We start from the raw sequence: 18,665 nt of genomic DNA on the forward strand, positions 1-18,665 counted from the left end.
TGGGAGCTAACCGATCTTCCTGAAGGAGATCGACCCATTGGAGAAAAATGAGTGTACAAAAAAAAGATGAATGTTGAGGGAGAGGTTGAGCGTTATAAGGCTCGAGTTGTGGTGAAGGGCTATAGACAAAAGGAGATAATCGATTATGATGAATTCTTTGCTCCTATCACGAGAATGGAGTCAATTTGAGTTCTGATCTCATAAACTGCTCAAAATCAATGATCGATTCTATAGATGGATGTGAAATCAGCCTTTTTAAATGGAGTGTTGAACGAGGAGGTGTACGTCGAGCAACCACTCGGGTATATGAAGAGAGGTAATTATAAGAAGGTGCTGAGATTGAGAAAAACCCTCTACGGGATGAAGCATGCTTCATGTGTTTGGAATGAGAGAATTGACGAGTATTTCAAGAAAAATAGGTACGAGCAATGTCCTTACGAGCATGCCTTGTACACAAAGAAATCAGAAAATGATATGATGGTAGTCGCTCTCTATGTCGACGACCTCATATTCACCTGAAACAACAAATAACTGATTAAGGAGTTCAAGGAGGTATTGAAGAAGGAGTTCGAGATGAGAGACTTAGGTTTGATAAAATATTTTCTTGGCCTAGAAGTGAAGCAGTCGAGGAAGGGACTTTTATATCCCAAGAGAGGTACGCGCTTGAAATTTTAAAGAAGTTTAAAATGGAGTACTAAAACCTGGTTTCAACTCCAATGGAACCAGACACTAAACTCTCAAAGTTTGATGGAGGAGAATGAGCTGATATTGGGAGATATCAAAGCTTAGTCGGAAGTCTAAGATATCTTACAAGCACCAGACCCGACCTAATATTGAGTGTTGGGATAACAAGCAGATTCATGGAGGATCCAAGCTATACACATTGGAAGGCCTTGAAGAGAATTTTGAGATATGTTCCAGGAACTCTTTCACTAGGTATTTTCTATTCAAAATCAGATGACTATCGATTAGTGGGTTACTCTGATAGTGATTAGTGTGGTGATGTTGATGACCAAAAAAGTACTTCGGGTTATGTATTCATACTTGGAAATACGACTCTTACTTGATTTTCGAAGAAGCAGCCTATTGTAACTCCGTCGACGTGCGAGGCAGAGTATGTGGCAACCTCTTAGAGTGTGTGTCATGCAGTCTGACTTTCAAATTTACTAAGGCAATTAGGAGTGATCCGAGATAAAGGGACTGTGATTCGAGTTGATAATAAGTCGGCGATCGAGTTGGGCAAGAACCTGGTTAATCATGGAAGGAGCAAGAACATTGACGTCTGATTTCATTTCATTCGAGAACAAGTCAAAGAAGGAAAGGTTGAGTTGAAGCATGTTGAAAGTCGAACTCAAGCCGCTGAGATATTCACCAAGTCACTACCGATCACATTTGTCACACCCTAAAATTCATATTTAACCGAATTCCTTTGGTCCTGGCCAAGACCAAGCACCCATGTGATTGGAAATTAGGACCGAGGCAAATCTGAGATTTAGGACTGAGAGAAATCTATGTCTGACCGAGGGGGTCCGACCGAGGGGGTCCGACTAATTATATTTTTCTAACTCATGCTTAGAGACCTCATGCTTAGTCACCTCATGCTTAGCCACCTCATGCTTAGCCTCCTCATACTTAGCCACCTCATGCTTAGCCACCTCATGCTTAACCACCTCATCCTTATCCACATCATGCTTATCAACCTTATGCTTGGCCGCCTCATGCTTCATCCTTCCCATGCTATGACAAGTAGGTGATCAGCCCTCTTCATCACCTTTTATTAATCACATGTTATAACAAGCAGATGACCAGCCTTTTTATCAAACCCATGTCTTTGACAAGCAAGTGACCAGCCTTTTTTTTAATCAAACTCATGCTTTGACAAGCAGGTGACCAGCCTTTTTATTAAACCCATGTCTATGACAAGTAGGTGACCAGCCTTTTTATTAAACCCATGCTTATGACCAGTAGGTGATAAGCCCTCTTCATTATAAATATTATTCTGACCATACTTGTCAAGCCAATGACCATCCTTTTTCCTCAACCGACCTTAACTCTTTATATTTATATATTTCACCATGGATTTATTAACTAATATCAATCCATTTTCCATCTTCACTAAAAATCAGAAGACATCCGCTAGAAGCCTTGAAGAACAACCAACCTTCATAGCAAGATCAAACCTTAGCAGTTTCAAAGTATAATGCAAGAAAACCTTTCTATATCACTCTTTAGAAACCCACACATGCTTATATAATTCATGTATATTATATAAATTATGCATACTATTTTTATAGCATGATTTCATTGCATATCCATATCTTTATTGATGAACCAAGTATGATCTGTTTCAAAGGACAATTTGTTTTCCAAAGTACCAGCTCTTTTCTAAAGGATAATCTCTTTTTCCCAAAGTACAATCTCTTTTTTTTACAAGTATCTGTTTTCAAAAGAAGGCTCTGTTTTCCAAAGTATGAAATGTTTTATGGATCATTGTGAACAATGATGTATGAGAATTGACGGTATGGGAGGAAGGGTACTCAAGATGAGCTCTGGTAGTCTGATTCAAAAATATGTGCTGAAGTTTCTATTGTGACTAGATTTCGGGGATGAGCTCTGGAAGATCCTACCCACATAGACAAGTGTTTAATTAGGTTGTGGGATTTCGGGATAGACTCCGAAGAATGCCTTCCAAATATGTGTTCAAACTGGATTCCTAACTTTCAGGATCAACTGTAAATAGTAAAGGGCCAATATGTGCTCAAGATCTTACTATACTTTCACAAATGATGATATACTTTATAAACCAGCATATGGATTCAAAGAAGCTTTTAAAAGTGTTATCTATAAATCTTATTATAACCTGTTGGGTTTTTAGACTCACTATGCTTGTGTGGTGTAGGTACACAGCTATAGTCTTTTTATGAAAATTAAAGGGAGGCTTGGAGTGGGGCAAGGTGCAGGGATGTGTGTGAGAGGAGGGACAAAGACAGAAGACCGAGCCCTTTGTTGGGTCTATTATTAAAATACTATATTTTTGTAGTAAAGGACCCTATCTTGATATTTTTGTAAGCCAAAGACCGTGTCTTATGTTTATAAACCGAAATTTTGTAGCTCCACTTTTTATAAATGACAAAAAGCTTCCGCACATGTTTTTGTTTTCCGTCATTTATGTTCACGTTTCAAACATCCCCCACTCGGTTTAAGTAATTTAGGAGTCAGGGTTGTTACATCTTTACTGGAGAGTTGTAAAAGACTAATTGGAATGAGAGATGGAAAGAATATTTAAGTTTAAAGGGGAAATTTGTTTGAAATTAATCATTTGTGTATTATAAAACATTTTATTTCAGGATAAATTTGATTCATATGATATTGAGAGTTATGGAGTCTACGTCTGTTGAATTAACTTAAATTAATAAGTTTTTAGTTTTTAATTTTTAATATTTTTAGAGTAATAATACTAATTTAAGGGTGAGTGGGATAACCAAGAGATTTGGGTGAGAGACTTATTTAATATTCATAATAATTACTTTGTACTTAAAGAGTGAAGCATATGAAAAGTCTATGCCTTCTTATAAAGACTTGTAAGAATTCATTTGAGATGAACAAGAAAAATATAATTTGCCCACTTTTTACTAACAACGCCTTGAGACACATGAAGACGATGTGGGAGGATTGGAGGTATGACATAAATCTTAGTAAGTTAAGGAAGTACGAAAGAAATGTGAAAGCAATCAGGGCGGATAAGCCTGATGAAATGACCCAACAAGATGGGGAGTGATTGCTTGAAAATCATTACTTTACCGATAAATTTCAGATTTCTTCTTTCATATTTTGTACTTAATATAACATTTTAATCTAAAATTATATATATTAATTACAGAAACGAAGCGCTACCAGCATAGAAAACAAAAAATCAAAATATGCACATCGTTTTGGTAGCAAATCATCTACACAACTGCAGCGAGAAATGATAAAACTTATTTTTTAACATTATTTTCAAATTAATTAAAATATAACTTTCATTCTCATGTAGTGCAAGAAGGATCAATTGCAAACAATGATGATTTCTTTTTGGTGACTAAGACCAAAAAAGATAAAACTGTTGATCCGCACATACTGAATAAAGTTGTAAGTATATAAAATATATTTACTTTATATTTTATCTATTAATTGTATTATAATATTTTGTTGTAGAGTGAATTAAGATATTTGCGAGTTGAACGTCCTGACATTTCTGATGTCGATTTGGTTGAAGGAGTTTTTGGCTCTCAAGACAAGAGAAAGATTATAGGGGTGGTATCAGTTTTCTTGTAAAAAATAAGTATATAAGTATTGATTTTCTTGTAAAAATTAAATTTATTATACAGATTTGTCTCTTTATAATTATTGTTATTATTTTTTATATTAGTAATATTATCTGGTATTAATTCTATTTAATTAATTTAATATTAATAATAAAATTATATTTAATTGACCCAAAATATATATAAAAAAATGAGCTTTGAGAAAAAATATAAGTTGTTTCAATGATTAATGGCCTATATTGTTAAACAAATTAAAAAAATTAAAAATGTTAAAACTATATCATCCCAAAAAAATATTAAAACAAAATGTTATTTAATTATAAATTATTTATAAATTCATAAAGATTGTCATAGATACAAAAAAAAAAAAATATATATATATATATATATATATATATATATATATATATATATATATATATATATATATATATATATATATATATATATATATATATTTGTCTTCTGACGCTTAATATGTATGGTGAATTATGTGTCTAAGACAGAATGTATGTTTTTATTTTGTAGTGTATTGATATGAGTTGCAAACTAATTAATATGGCATAGATTGAAATTTTATAAATCAAAATTAAAATTTGTTGATAATCATTAAAGCAAAAAAAATTGTATAAGAAAAGGGGACACGTGTAGAGTATTATAAGCCAACTAGAACAAATGAGAATACTAAAGAAAGCCCTAGAATTGTCTACATTTCTCTTTCAGCTCCTATTATTGTTTATATATACACTTTCTATCGTCAGTCAGCAACATCTCCGAAGCATTTCTACAAGACTAAAAACACTTTCTATAATCATTCAGAAAACGAATTTATCATCCAATCTATTAATTAATTAATGGCGCTAATTCCAAGCATTTTCAGCGGTCCTAGGAGCAACATCTTCGACCCCTTTTCAAGTCTCGACATCTTTGAGGGTTTCCCTTTCTCGAGTTCAGTACTGGATAATGTTCCGTCCTCCGCCCGCGAGACCTCAGCCTTCGCCAACGCAAGGATCGACTGGAAGGAGACGGGGGAGGCGCACGTGTTCAAGGCGGATCTGCCCGGGCTGAAGAAGGAGGAGGTGAAAGTGGAGTTGGAAGATGGAAAGGTTCTCCGGATCAGCGGCGAGAGAAGCAGAGAGCAGGAGGAGAAGAACGAGAAGTGGCACCGAGTTGAGAGGAGCAGCGGCAAGTTCCTCCGCCGCTTCAGGCTGCCGGAGAACGCCAAGGTGGAACAGATCAATGCTACTATGGACAACGGCGTCCTCACGGTCACTGTACCCAAGGAGCTGGAGAAGAAGCAGGAGATCAAGACCATCGACATCTCCGGCTGAAACAAAAATTCATTTATATCTAGCGTATTTTGTTTTGTTTTGTTTTGTGTGCAAATAAATTATCAATATGTCGTATGTGTAATGTATGTGTAATGTATGTGTAATGTGTGTGTTAGGCGAGCTACGGAACTAATATATAATACATATAATTCTATTTTGTCGGACTATTTTATAGAATTGAAATTTGACACGGCTCTCTTTATGTATCATTCACCTTAAATAACCGCATAGTTTTTAATATATGTGGACGAGATTATTCTCATATGCAATTCTTAATCGTTTCTAATAAAAATTATATTTCAATTAAACAAATTATTCACGGTTAAAGATTTAGGTTAATTACATTACTTTTTGGAATAAATGCCATTCGTACTAAAGATGGTTTATTTCTTTCTCAATCCAAGTATATTGACGATATTCTCACTCGGGTTGATATACTTCAAGAAAAGACATTACACACTCCCGTCTCTGCTGGTTCATCTCTTTCTAACATGATCGTGATCTTTTATCTGATTCGTTCATCTATCGGAGTATAGTAGTGGCTCTACAATATCTTACACTAATTCGTCATGAGTTAGTCTTTGTTGTCAATCGAGCTTGTCAATTCATGCAAACTCTCACATCTTCTCATTGGGGAGCGGTTAAACATATTCTTCAATATGTTTGTTATACTCCTCGTCATGGCTCTACAATATCGAACGAACTTATCTTATGAAACAACTAGTCATTTAAAAAAAAGAATGGGAGAAAAGATAGTAAGGAAGGAAGAGTGAGAACATGGAGAAAGAAATAAAGGATTTTGTTTGATAGAATTAATATGCCAGGTGTAATTAAAAATAAAATAAAATGTATTGCCATGTTACATAGAACATATGGAATAAACTTTCTTTTAGGTAAAAGCCTCCGATGGTAAAATCATTGATAGTTCGAGCCCAAATGGCTCAACTCAAAGTTCGAGCCCTATCTGATAAATTGTCCCAAGTTCGAGCTCCAAATGATAATTGGGCCTAAAAAGAAATAGATTACTTTTCTTCTTCACCTGCGGCGATTTTCGAATGTATACACCCAATGGCGGAGCCACGTAGCGGGTTGGGTGGGCTGTAGCCCAGGGTAATTAATTAAAAAGAAATTATATATATATATATATTATTTATATTAAATTATTAATCATGTAGATGGGGCATATGAAATTGAAAATGTCACCCTATAAATATGATTGAAAATGTCAACTTATAAATAGGTTGTGTATATCAATTTTTCACTTTGTTTAATTTTATAAGCGTCACTTAAATTATTTAATAATTGAGTATAATTTTCTTTCTTCAACTTTTTATTATTTTATAATTTTTTATCTCTTTAATTTTTTTTATTATAAAACTATTATAAATATTTATCTAATTTGAAATTAGATGATTTTTGAAATTGAATAATACACCCGAAACGAATCATCGTCCGTCCTAGTGCAAAGCATCTTCCCAAAATAACTTCGAAGGTCCACGTCTACGTCTTTATCCAACCCTTGCTGGGGTGATTCTGGAATTTGGCGTCGAAGAATAGCAGGAATCTTTTTTTTTTATCTGATCTTCAGATTTTTCTAGTGGGGATTTGTTCCGCTTCGCCGGTGCTCCACAATCACAGGGTTCGTCGTTGCCGGGGTCACCTTCCTACCAGGAAAAACTCCTAAACGAAGCTTGTTGTTGCGATGGAACACATGAGAAGGGGTCGAAAAGAAATACTGTAACTGTTCTTTCGTTCGAAGAAATCGACTGGATCAAAGGCGCGGGGCGTTCTTCCACCTATTGGAGCTCTATTATAGCTTATGAGACTATGAAGGATATCTCTAAACAACTAATTCACGATTTGGCACTTCCGGTGACTGTAGTGTTGTGATTTCAGCAGTAATTTACTTGAGATTTAAGACTAGATGAGATCTGATTTTAATCATACATCTAGACTAATCCTAACATGATGACTATTAGCTAAGGTTTTATCCAAACATGCAAGTAATTTCAGACAATAAGAATAATCGATCTATGAATCAATGAACTACATTTCAGTCTATCTTTAACTGGAATTGGGGTACATAACTGATGCCTCATGTAACAAACAAGAAATGAAATTAAGAAAGAAGTATCTGAGTTTGTGAAGATCGAAAAACGTATAGAGAATCAGAACTCGTCGAAATACTTTTCCGCCTGTTCTTGCTTTGGTCTCTTCGTCTTCACGCTTGCATGCAGTTCTTTTTCCTAATCTTCTCTTATACACACTAAGAGGAATCTATATGCTCTGCCTTGTCCTCTTGCTAAGCCTATCTCCATTTGCTTTATTAACCGTAACATCTACCAAAACTCGATGGAACGGAGCTGCTAGACTGAAGAACGAAACTAGACTCTAAAAGAAAACCGTTTTCTCCCTAACTGCTAAACTACCTGAACTACTTCTTCTCATATCCTTGACTTTAAATTATATTATTCCACATTGCACAGTCCATTGGAACCACTTCACCCCACCGTTTTAGATACTTTATGTCATTCCGTTATCGTAAGTTAATCTTTTTAATACATTTTTGTTTGAAATTAATTATTTGTTTCTTATAAAACGTTTTATTTCAGGATAAATTTAATTCAGATGATATTGAGAGTTATGGAGTCGACGTTTGTTGAATAAATTTAAATTAATAAGTTTTTAGTTTTTAATGTTTAATATTTCTAGACTAATAAAAATGATTTAGGGGTGAGTGGGATAACCAAGACATTTGTGTGGGAGACTTATTTAATATTTACAATAATTACTTTGTCATTTGATGAATCAAGCATATGAAAAGTCTATGCTTTCTTATAAAGACTTGTAAGAATCCATTGAGATGAAGAAGAAAATATATTTTGCCCTCTTGTTACTAACAAATTGGTATCAGAGCTATTGTGTGTGATGTGAGCGTGAGAAAACATGTCAGTCTCAAAAGAGAATGTTGCGGTGTGCGCAGGCCGAGAGAGAGAAAAAAGCAATCAAGAGCTTTGTGAGGTGTGTTGAGTGTAAACACTTAAGAGAAATTACAGGTCTAACTAATGGCATACGACTACCCAAGTTGACAAAAGGTGTCAACTACGACAATTGGAATATGTAGATGAAGGCCCTTTTTGGGCTCCCAAGATAACTAGGATGTGGTCTAGAGTGGGTATGAGGAACCGGAGAACACAAATGGGTATTGAAATGCCTAGTTGAACTCATTGAAGGTCGTTCAAGCTAAAGATAGGGCGTCTCTATATCTACTATACCAATATGTCAACAAATTTGTCTTTGAGAAGATAGCTGATGTAAAATCTTCCAAAGTGGCATGGGATACACTCGAAATAGCCATCAAAGGAGACGAACAAGTGAAGCAAGTTCGGCTTCAAACCCTAATGGGTGATTTGGAAAACATGGGTATGAAAGAGTCTGAAAGCGTATATGAGTTCATTACTCGGGTTGAGACCGTTGTGAACAGACTAAATCGGAATGGTGAGAGTCTTTCATCAAACCAATTTGTTGAAAAGATTATGAGGTCATTGACAGATAGTTTTGAAAATATCGTGTGCACAATAGAGGAATCCAAGGATCTATCAACACTCACCATTGAAGACCTTGCTGGGTCCCTGGAAGCGCATGAGCAAAGAATGAAAAACAAGAAGGGGGAGTCTCTTGAATAGACTCTCCAGGCGAAGGTGACAATAAAAGAGGAGAAGGTGATCTATGCTCAGAGTACTAGAGGCAGAGGAAGAGGAAGAAGCCTAGGTGGTAGAGGAAGAGGAAAAGGAGGATCAGAAAGTGAGCAAGTCGACCAACATAACTGGCATGGCCGAGGTCAAGCGCGGGGTGACCGAACAAACACAAACAATAATATTAAGTGTTATGACTGTCGAAAGAATGGGCATATTGCCAAGGATTTTTAATCGATAAAATGCTACAATTGCGGAAAGTTGGGTCATATTTTCAAAGACTGTAAATCCGAAAATAAAATGAGGAACCAAAAACTTCTTTACTGGGAAAGAATATGAAGGATTGTTGCTGGTGAAAAAAATTCCAAAAACCGAGATCAAACCTAGTTGTTCTGATAACTCGTTTTGGTGCTTGGATACTAGCGCAAGTAACCACATGTGTGGAGACGAGAGCTTATTCAAAATACTCTCAAAGGTGGAGTCCGGATCCATTTCTTTCGGCGATGCTTCAAAAGTAGCCTTGGACTGATCCGTATTGATTTATATGGGCTAATAACTCCAGAATCATTTAGTGGTAAGAGATACTTCCTTTCTTTAATTGATGATTCTTCGAGAAAGACGTGGGTTTATTTTCTAAAGGAGAAGTCATAAATGTTTGAAACCATCAAGAAATTTAAAATGATGGTGGAGAAATAAACATACAAAGTTATCAAACTAGTCCAATCTGACAGAGGAGGTGAGTTCACTTCTACCAAGTTCAACAAATACTTTGTTTTCCCGATTCAATAAACAAACATGAGTATTATTTCGAGCCGGGTTTTTTTTATTAGGTATCTAGGGTGTAAAAATGGGGGTGTCTACAACGTCCAATTCTATGCATTCATTAGATTGCACGTCTAACTTCGTTGAGTTAGATTGCACGTCTAATTTTATGCATTCATTAGACTGCACGTCTAACTCCGCTGAGTTAGACTGTACGTCTAATTCTATACATTCATTAGACTGCACGTCTAACTCCGTTGAGTTAGACTGCACGTCTAATTCTATGCATCTAATGCCAAAATCGGTCTAATGACTCTCTCATTAGAGCCAAGTCTTATGAAATATGATTTCAATACACCTGCATCAAAACTCATAAGAGTTCTTTGGAATCACTGATCCAGCAACGCCTACTAGGCTTCATTGAAGGTGCTCGTGAATGTTGGACCTATGACATCTTCTGGCAATCTTCTATGCTTGATTTCTCTAGCGTCTCTACGCTTAGATGGTGCGATGGGTACTATAAGAGCGAGGAAGATAAGGGTAAACGAAAATCAGTTGAAACTTATCGAACGAACTTATCTTACGAAACAACTAGTCATTGAAAAAAAAGAATGAGAGAAAAAGATAGTAAGGAAGGAAAAGTGAGAACGTGGAGAAAGAAATAAAGGATTTTGTTTGATGGAATTAATATGTCAGGAGTAATTAAAAATAAAATAAAATGTATTGCCATGTTACATAGAACAGATGGAATAAACTTTCTTTTAAGTAAAAGCCTCCAATGGTAAAATCTTTGATAGTTCGAGCCCAAATGGCTCAACTCAAAGTTCGAGCCCTATCTGGTAAAATCGTCCCAAGTTCGAGCTCCAAATGATAATTGGGCCTAAAAAGAAATAGATGACTTTTCTTCTTCACCTGCGGCGATTTTCGAATGTATACACCCAATGGCGGAGCCACGTAGCGGGTTGGGTGGGCGGTAGCCCAGGGTAATTAATTAAAAGGAAATTATATATATATATATATATATTATTTATATTAAATTATTAATCATGTAGATGGGGCATATGAAATTGAAAATGTCACCCTATAAATATGATTGAAAATGTCAACTTATAAATAGGTTGTGTATATCAATTTTTCCCATACTGGATGAAATTCCCGGCTTCAATACTGGATGAAATTCAAAGATCTTGGATGTTTTGAAAAGAGAAATTAGTCCTCTTTGATATGGTGTACCCCGATCTCCCATTGGTGCCGTATATCTAGACGAAATCCGGTCATGAGTGGAAGGTGTTCCTAAGAGGTTTAAATCGAACATCCTTTCCCTTAAAAATTCGTAACTTGATCTGTGCTTGATGGTTTTGAATAATTCAAGTTGAGTTGGAAAGATAACTCGCATATATTTCCAATGGTACCATCCCCAAACTGTGATTCGAAGGTTAAGACCCTCATTCGATCTGTACAAGGGAAGCAGTACTACCGATTCAAATCCTGTGAGCTAGTTGAAACTATGCCACACTTCTAAGCATCATAACTTTTGAACCAATGATCCATTTAGAATGAATGAGATGTTGTTAGAAATCTCTTTGAATCAGCTCTCCAATGATATCAATTATCTCTCCTAATTCGTTGCATAACTCATCCCAGATCGCCCGTAGTGAAGTTGGTACAAGAACCGAAAGGATAAATAGTTGGAGAATTTGAAAAATCATAACTCGAGATACGAATGACTATTTGAGCTAATTCAAAAAGGAGGTTCATCGTTATTATGTTGGGAATTTTTCATAAAGATTTCAGAGCTATTGGATCCATGATGCGATCGGGGTGATTCATTTAGTGTGAAGGTGCAAATAAAGGAAAAGCTGGAAAAGGAAAAACGAAAAGAAAAAAAAATAAAATAAATATTTTCTTTATTCCGATCGTGCCCTTGAATTTTTCCAAAAATTCCAAATAGTTCTCTGTGCTGAAGAAAAAGAAAGGAGATCAGTTAAGGGGAGGGGATCAGTTTTTCAGTTCTTTGATCTGGAGGGACGATTTCGATCTGAAGATCTGATTCCTTTCTCAGTCAAAGAAGAAATACAAACATCAAAAGCCTGTTACCTGTGATTTTGGCTGCAGCTACACGACGAAGAACGACAGAGGATTCACTGGTAGACGTCCTTTGATTCTCCGCCTCATTATCCGTGTGGGAACATCAGCGACATAGGACACTTGAATAAAAAGACGACACTAGCGAATCGAATCGAAAGGGAAAGAAGTAAACGAAGACTGCCTGTGTTACCTCTTTCATTCGTTCGAAGCTTTTCCTCTCGTCTCATCTTCCATCATTACTCAGGTAATCCTTCAAACTTAATAATGTATTTGAAATGTTGATTGGAAGCATCGGTTATGAACTCCGATGCCATTTGATGGTTAAAATGCAATTGCATGTTCTTTCTTTGATTTAGATTACGATTGTGTGTTTTGTTGTTGTAGTTGGTTTTAATCACTTGAATGCTTAGATGTTAGGTTATGATGGTCTAGAAAGCTTGATATAGGTTAGGTTTTCTTTATTCATGAATCCGCTTCTACTGCAATCGCGATAATTGTCTTTGTCGAAGGAGAAACCCGCACAGGCTGTTTCCTTCTGAAAGTCTGTTGTAGGTTTTACAGCAGCAAAATCATCAATCGCGATTCCGGCGCACATGCAGCCATTCAGGCGGACTCTATGAAGAATAGATGAGTTGAACATCGAGCTTTGTCGCGTCCTGGAGTAGGCGAGCCCTAGGCGATATCAAGCATCGTCGAGGCTTGTTGGGGAAACTGGAAGTAGGCTAGCCAATGTTTAGGGTTAATCCGATTGGGATGGTGGAACTCCAAGCAAAACGGAGTAGGTCGTCGCAAGGATCTCGTCGAACGGATGACTGTTGCAGGCGCAGGGTTCGCCGGAGGTCGTCTGGCCGGAAATCGCCTCGCCGGAGACAGGGAGAAGGCCGACGATGGTTAACTTTTCTTTTCTTTTATCTATTTTCCCCAACTTCTGTTGAAGTTGCAAAGAAGCCCTTGGGCTTCTTTAATCTTTAAATGGGTATTTTTTCTATTTTAATTTCGAATTATTTTTAATTCGAGATTAAAATAGCCCTCCAACTTTTCTTTCTTTTTTAAATAAACTCTGGGGCTTGATTTTCATTTTATTTTAATTTCAAACTTTTAAAAAACCAAAAATAAAATAACTTAAGGTCATGTTTGTTTCCTGAATTTAACAAACGATTTCAAAATGAGGATTCAAGTATTCAAATCACTTTCAAACTTTCTCAAATTTTCCCAAAAACTCCAAAATATTATTTTCTTCAAAAATATTTTTTCCCGGAATTTTTAAGGCCCGTTTGGAAAACTTTCTATCTTTACAGTGTCATATCGGGGGTTCTATGACTCCGAAAATTCCAAACTCGATTCCTATGAGCTTTTAATAATATTTTTGACTATTATATGAAATTTTTGGGAAATTTGGGAATTATTTTTGAAAATGACTCATTTTAATGAGTTCTACTCAGAGTCTTTCCTTAATTTTGAAAATTTTAAAAAATGGGAAAACACTTGGGACCTTGAGTTATTTCATCATCTTCTCTCCTTTGTCCAAAGAGCATTATATTTCCAATCTTCAACCCGAAACTTTGTCCTTGTCGTTCACACTTGTATGTCCTCCCTTTAGAATCGTGACTCTTGTTTTTCCTGAGAACTTTGTTATATGTTCTTCGATGCTTTTCATTGCTTCAATGCCTTTCAATGCTTTATCCTCTTCAAACACCTCATGAATAGGACTAGCCCCTTGCAAATGATTAAGATTTTCTCACACAAGCAAAAGAGTTCTGAACTCAGAACGAAAACGTAACAATCTTTCAAACATCATATGGCCAATTACTTAGGAGTAGAGACTGTCTGTAAAGACAGGCGTATAGGACATAGCGTCGTAGGCCCTTTCCTAATACGTAACCAAATACCGAACTCTTAAAATGAATCTCTGATTTTTCTTTTCTTTAGTTTCTTTGAGAAGTAAACTAAAGTGGTGACTCTCAAGTCAATTAGATCGATACATTCGCGAGTGTATCGATTTAAAACTTGTACGGGCCAATTCAATTCGGAAAAAAATGAGCGTATGCCAATCAATTAAAAAAGGGGGCACACGCGCCAGAAAATGGAAGGGAACGAAAATGAACGCGTACAGACGTGTAGTCTAACTCAGCGGAGTTAGACGTGCAATCTAATGAATTCTCGAATTAGACGTGTGGTCTAATAGATATTCGAAATTAGAGGTGTAGTCTAACTCAGCAGAGTTAGATGTGCAGTCTAATATATTTTGTAATTAGACGGATAGTCTAATGTATATGGAATTAGACGGACAATCTAATATATTCGGAATTAGACGTGCAGTCTAACTCAGCAAAGTTAGACGTGCAGTCTAATATGTGCGGAATTAGACGTGCAGTCTAACTCAATGGAGTTAGACGTGCAGTCTAATAAATAGTGAAAGTTTGACGTGAGTCTAACTCCTTCAGACAAGTCTGAGGTAGAACCGGAATTAGACGTGCAGTCTAACTCAGTGGAGTTAGACGTGCAGTCTAATGGTTATTGGATAATTAGACGTGTAGTCTAATTAAGTGAAAGTTATAAGTGAGTCTAACTCCTTCAGATTAGTCTAAGGTAGAACCGGAATTAGACGTGCAGTCTAACTCAGTGGAGTTAGACGTGCAGTCTAATGGTTATTGGATAATTAGACGTGTAGCCTAATTAAGTGAAAGTTAGACGTGAGTCTAACTCCTTCAGATTAGTCTGAGGTAGAACCGGAATTAGACGTGCAGTCTAACTCAGTGGAGTTAGACGTGCAGTCTAATGGTTGTTGTAATTAGACGTAAGTCTAATTCTATTAGACCAGGCAGTCTAATAGACTTTTTTATTAGACGTGTATATTCTAATTTAATTGGATAGATTTTCACAATCCGTCTAACTGAAATACGTCTAATGCTCAGCTTAAGTAGTGTGCTTGAAGCTAGCATCCGCCTACCCACGTGCTATAGCTGTACCCTACTCCTGCTCCACTTTCTAGTGAAGATCAGTACAACAGCTATATGCAATCAACCAACAAATGCCACGTAAGAGAATTTTTCTCATATTACTTGTTTTGCAGGTACATCTCTGATGGAATATTCGGCGCACTATCAGTGGTGTACGGACATGATCCTTGTGCTCAGGTCCTGCTGTGTACAATGGAGGCTTTTCAATGGAAGAGTGCCACGTATCATTCTAAAAGATTCGATCGTTAGCTCTTGCTCAGTATTTAACAAATCTCAAGGACAACGGACAATCTGCCTTACGAATCTCGATCATCTTACTTACTGAAATTACAGAGAAATCAAGCCTTTGAATATTCATACTGTGAAGCTTCTTTCTGATTGTACTGTGTGTGAATGAAGAGAGAGCTAGAATCAAAAACACCGTTAGCTGAGTGATATTATTCAGATTGTATATTGAACAGAGAGTGTTCTGTTCAATAAGTGAGCTAAGTGTGTGTAAATTGTATTTGATTCGAATCATATTATAGTGAATCTTTCCGGTGGTTGGAAGAAGGGGTGACGTAGGAGAGTTTCTCCGAACATCCATAAACAAACTGTTGTGTTCTTAATTTCTGTTATCTTTTTATATTTCATCTTGAGCTTCAATCCAAGTAAACAATTCCGCCTTGAATCTGTTTCAAGTGTTTACAAGTGTTTGCGCAGAATAAAAAGCGAATTAAATCTCTAACATGATTTCTTTCAAACCGTTTTTCATAAGCCTTCATCAATAGTCAGACCCCCGTCTCTATCGATAAAGCCGATCATATCAGACGTTTCAAGAGATTTGGAGTGGTATTAAGCTGAGTGTCTTTCATCTCAAGGTTTTCGGTAGTGTGGCCTATGGACAAGTACCAATTCAGCACAAGATAAAGTTAGAAGATCGGAGCAAGAAATACATATTTATCGGGTATGATGAAAAATCTAAGTCATATAAATTGTTTAATCCTGTTAAAAAAAGAAATTGGTGGTGAGTCAAGATGTTCACGTGGGGGAATCAATGACATGGAACTAGAATAACCCGATTGAGGAAGAAACAAGTTCAGAGGCTATTATGCCTCCGATATCATCAATCACCGAGCTTTCAGAAGATGAATTCGAGCCTCTACAACCCATAATGAGAAGTCTACAAGAGATATATGACACTAAAAATGAAGTCCACATTGTATGTCTCCTCGCTGACTCAAAAGATTTGAATTTTTAGAAAGATGTACAAGACGTGAAATGGAAATCGGCTATGGATGAAGAAATTTGGGCAATTGATCGTAATAAAACATGGGAGCTAACCGACCTTCCTGAAGGAGCTTGACCCATTAGAGTAAAATGAGTATACAAAAAAAAGATGAATGTCGAGGGAAAGGTTGAACGTTATAAGGCTCTAGTTGTGGTGAAGGGTTATAGACAAAATGAGATAATCGATTATGATGAATTCTGTGCTCCTGTCATAAGAATAGAGTCAATCTGACATCTGATCTCGTTAGCTACTCAAAACCAATGATCGATTCTACATATGGATGTGTAATAAGCCTTTCTAAATGGAGTGTTAAAGGAGGAGGTGTACGTCGAGCAACCACTCAAGTATATGAAGAGAGGTAATTATAAGAAGGTGTTCAGATTGAGAAAACCCCTTTACGGGCTGAAGCAGGCTCCATGTGCTTGGAATGAGAGAATTGACGAGTATTTCAAGAAAAATGGGTATCAACAATGTCCTTACGAGCATGTCTTGTACACAAAGAAATCAGAAAATGATATGATGGTAGTCACTCTCTATGTTGACGACCTCATATTCACCAGAAGCAACACATAACTGATTAAGGAGTTCAAGGAGGTATTGAAGAAGGAGTTTGAGATGAGAGACTTAGGTTTAATAAAATATTTTCTTGGCCTAGAAGTGAAGCAGTCGAGGAAGGGATTTTTATATCCCAAGAGAGGTACGCGCTTGAAATTTTAAAAAAGTTTAAAATGGAGGACTAAAACTTGGTTTCAACTCCAATGGAACCAGGCACTAAACTCTCAAAGTTTGATGGAGGAGAATGAGCTGATATTGGAGATTTCAAAGTTTAGTCGGAAGTCTAAGGTATCTTACAAGCACGAGACCCGACCTAATATTGAGTGTTGGGATAACAAGCAGATTAATGGAGGATCCAAGCTATACACATTGGAAGACCTTGAAGAGAATTATGAGATATGTTCCAGGAACTCTTTCACTAGGTATTTTCTAATCAAAATCAGATGACTACCGATTAGTGGGTTACTCTTTAGTGGGTTACTCTGATAGTGATTAGAGTGGTGATGTTGATGACCAAAAAAGTACTTCGGGTTATGTATTCATACTCGGAAATACGGCTCTTACTTGGTTGTCAAAGAAACAACCTATTGTAACTCTGTCGACGTGCGAGGCAGAGTATGTGGCAGCCTCTTGGAGCGTGTGTCATGCAGTCTGGCTTTCAAATTTTCTATGGCAATTAGGAGTTATCCGAGATGAAGGGACTGTGATTCGAGTTGATAATAAGTTGGATATCGAGTTGGCAAAGAACCCGGTTAATCACGGAAGGAGTAAGTACATTGACGTCTGATTTCATTTCATTCGAGAACAAGTCAAAGAAGGAAAGGTTGAGCTGAAGCATGTTGAAAGTCGAGATCAAGCCGCTGACATATTCACCAAGTCACTACCGACCACATTTGTCACACCCTAAAATTTATATTTGGCTGAATGCCTTTGGTCCTGGCCAAGACCAAGCACCCATGTGATTGGAAATTAGGACCGAGGCAAATATGAGATTTAGGACTAAGAGAAATCTATGTCCGACCGAGGGGGTCCGAGTGCGATTGAGGGGGTCCGACCGAGGGGTTTGACTTAGGGGGTCCAACTGATAATATTTTTCTAACTAATGCTTAGTCACCTCATGCTTATCCACCTCATGCTTGGTCACCTCATGCTTCATCCTTCCCATGCTATGACAAGCAGGTGATCAGACTGTATTATTTTTATAAACCGAAATTTTGTAGCTTCACTTTTTATAAATGATAAAATGCTTCCGTACATGTTTCTGATTTCCGTCATTTATGTTCACGTTTCAAACATCCCTCACTCTGTCTAAGTAATTTAGGAGTCAGGGTTGTTACAGTTGGTATCAGAGCAACGGTTACGAACCTTAGTACTTTCACACACGCTCCTACAATTGCACCTCCAAGAGCTCGCCTTAAAAATCTGTAAGTTGTTTTGAATTCAGCATGAAATCATTTTCATTACAATTACATTAGTTCTTCCAAAATAATAAATTGATAAGACTAGCAACTCAGCTTATGCATCTCAATAAAATGTTAAGCTGATAATAAAATGAAAAGTGTTATTCCCATTAGAACCATGAGAAGAGGAACCAGGTCCAATGTTTCTACACTCTTAGAGGAGACAGACCGACACCACTTCTTATCAGACCTAGTTGATGCCTTGAGGGATCAAAATCGCATGCAAAACGAGCAGATGAG

At 36.7% G+C, this 18,665-nt stretch overlaps 1 protein-coding gene across 1 annotated transcript; it reads left to right on the forward strand.

Moving 5' to 3' along the window:
* The first annotated feature begins 5,147 nt into the window (after positions 1 to 5,147).
* LOC124935827 (18.1 kDa class I heat shock protein-like) lies at positions 5,148 to 5,650 on the forward strand. The gene has a single exon (XM_047476260.1). The coding sequence runs from the start codon at positions 5,159 to 5,161 to the stop codon at positions 5,633 to 5,635; it is 477 nt and encodes a 158-aa protein (XP_047332216.1). The 5' UTR covers positions 5,148 to 5,158; the 3' UTR covers positions 5,636 to 5,650.
* Positions 5,651 to 18,665: the final 13,015 nt, after the last annotated feature.

This window comes from Impatiens glandulifera, chromosome 4 (genome assembly GCF_907164915.1).
Source record: "Impatiens glandulifera chromosome 4, dImpGla2.1, whole genome shotgun sequence".
Taxonomy (NCBI): domain Eukaryota; kingdom Viridiplantae; phylum Streptophyta; class Magnoliopsida; order Ericales; family Balsaminaceae; genus Impatiens; species Impatiens glandulifera.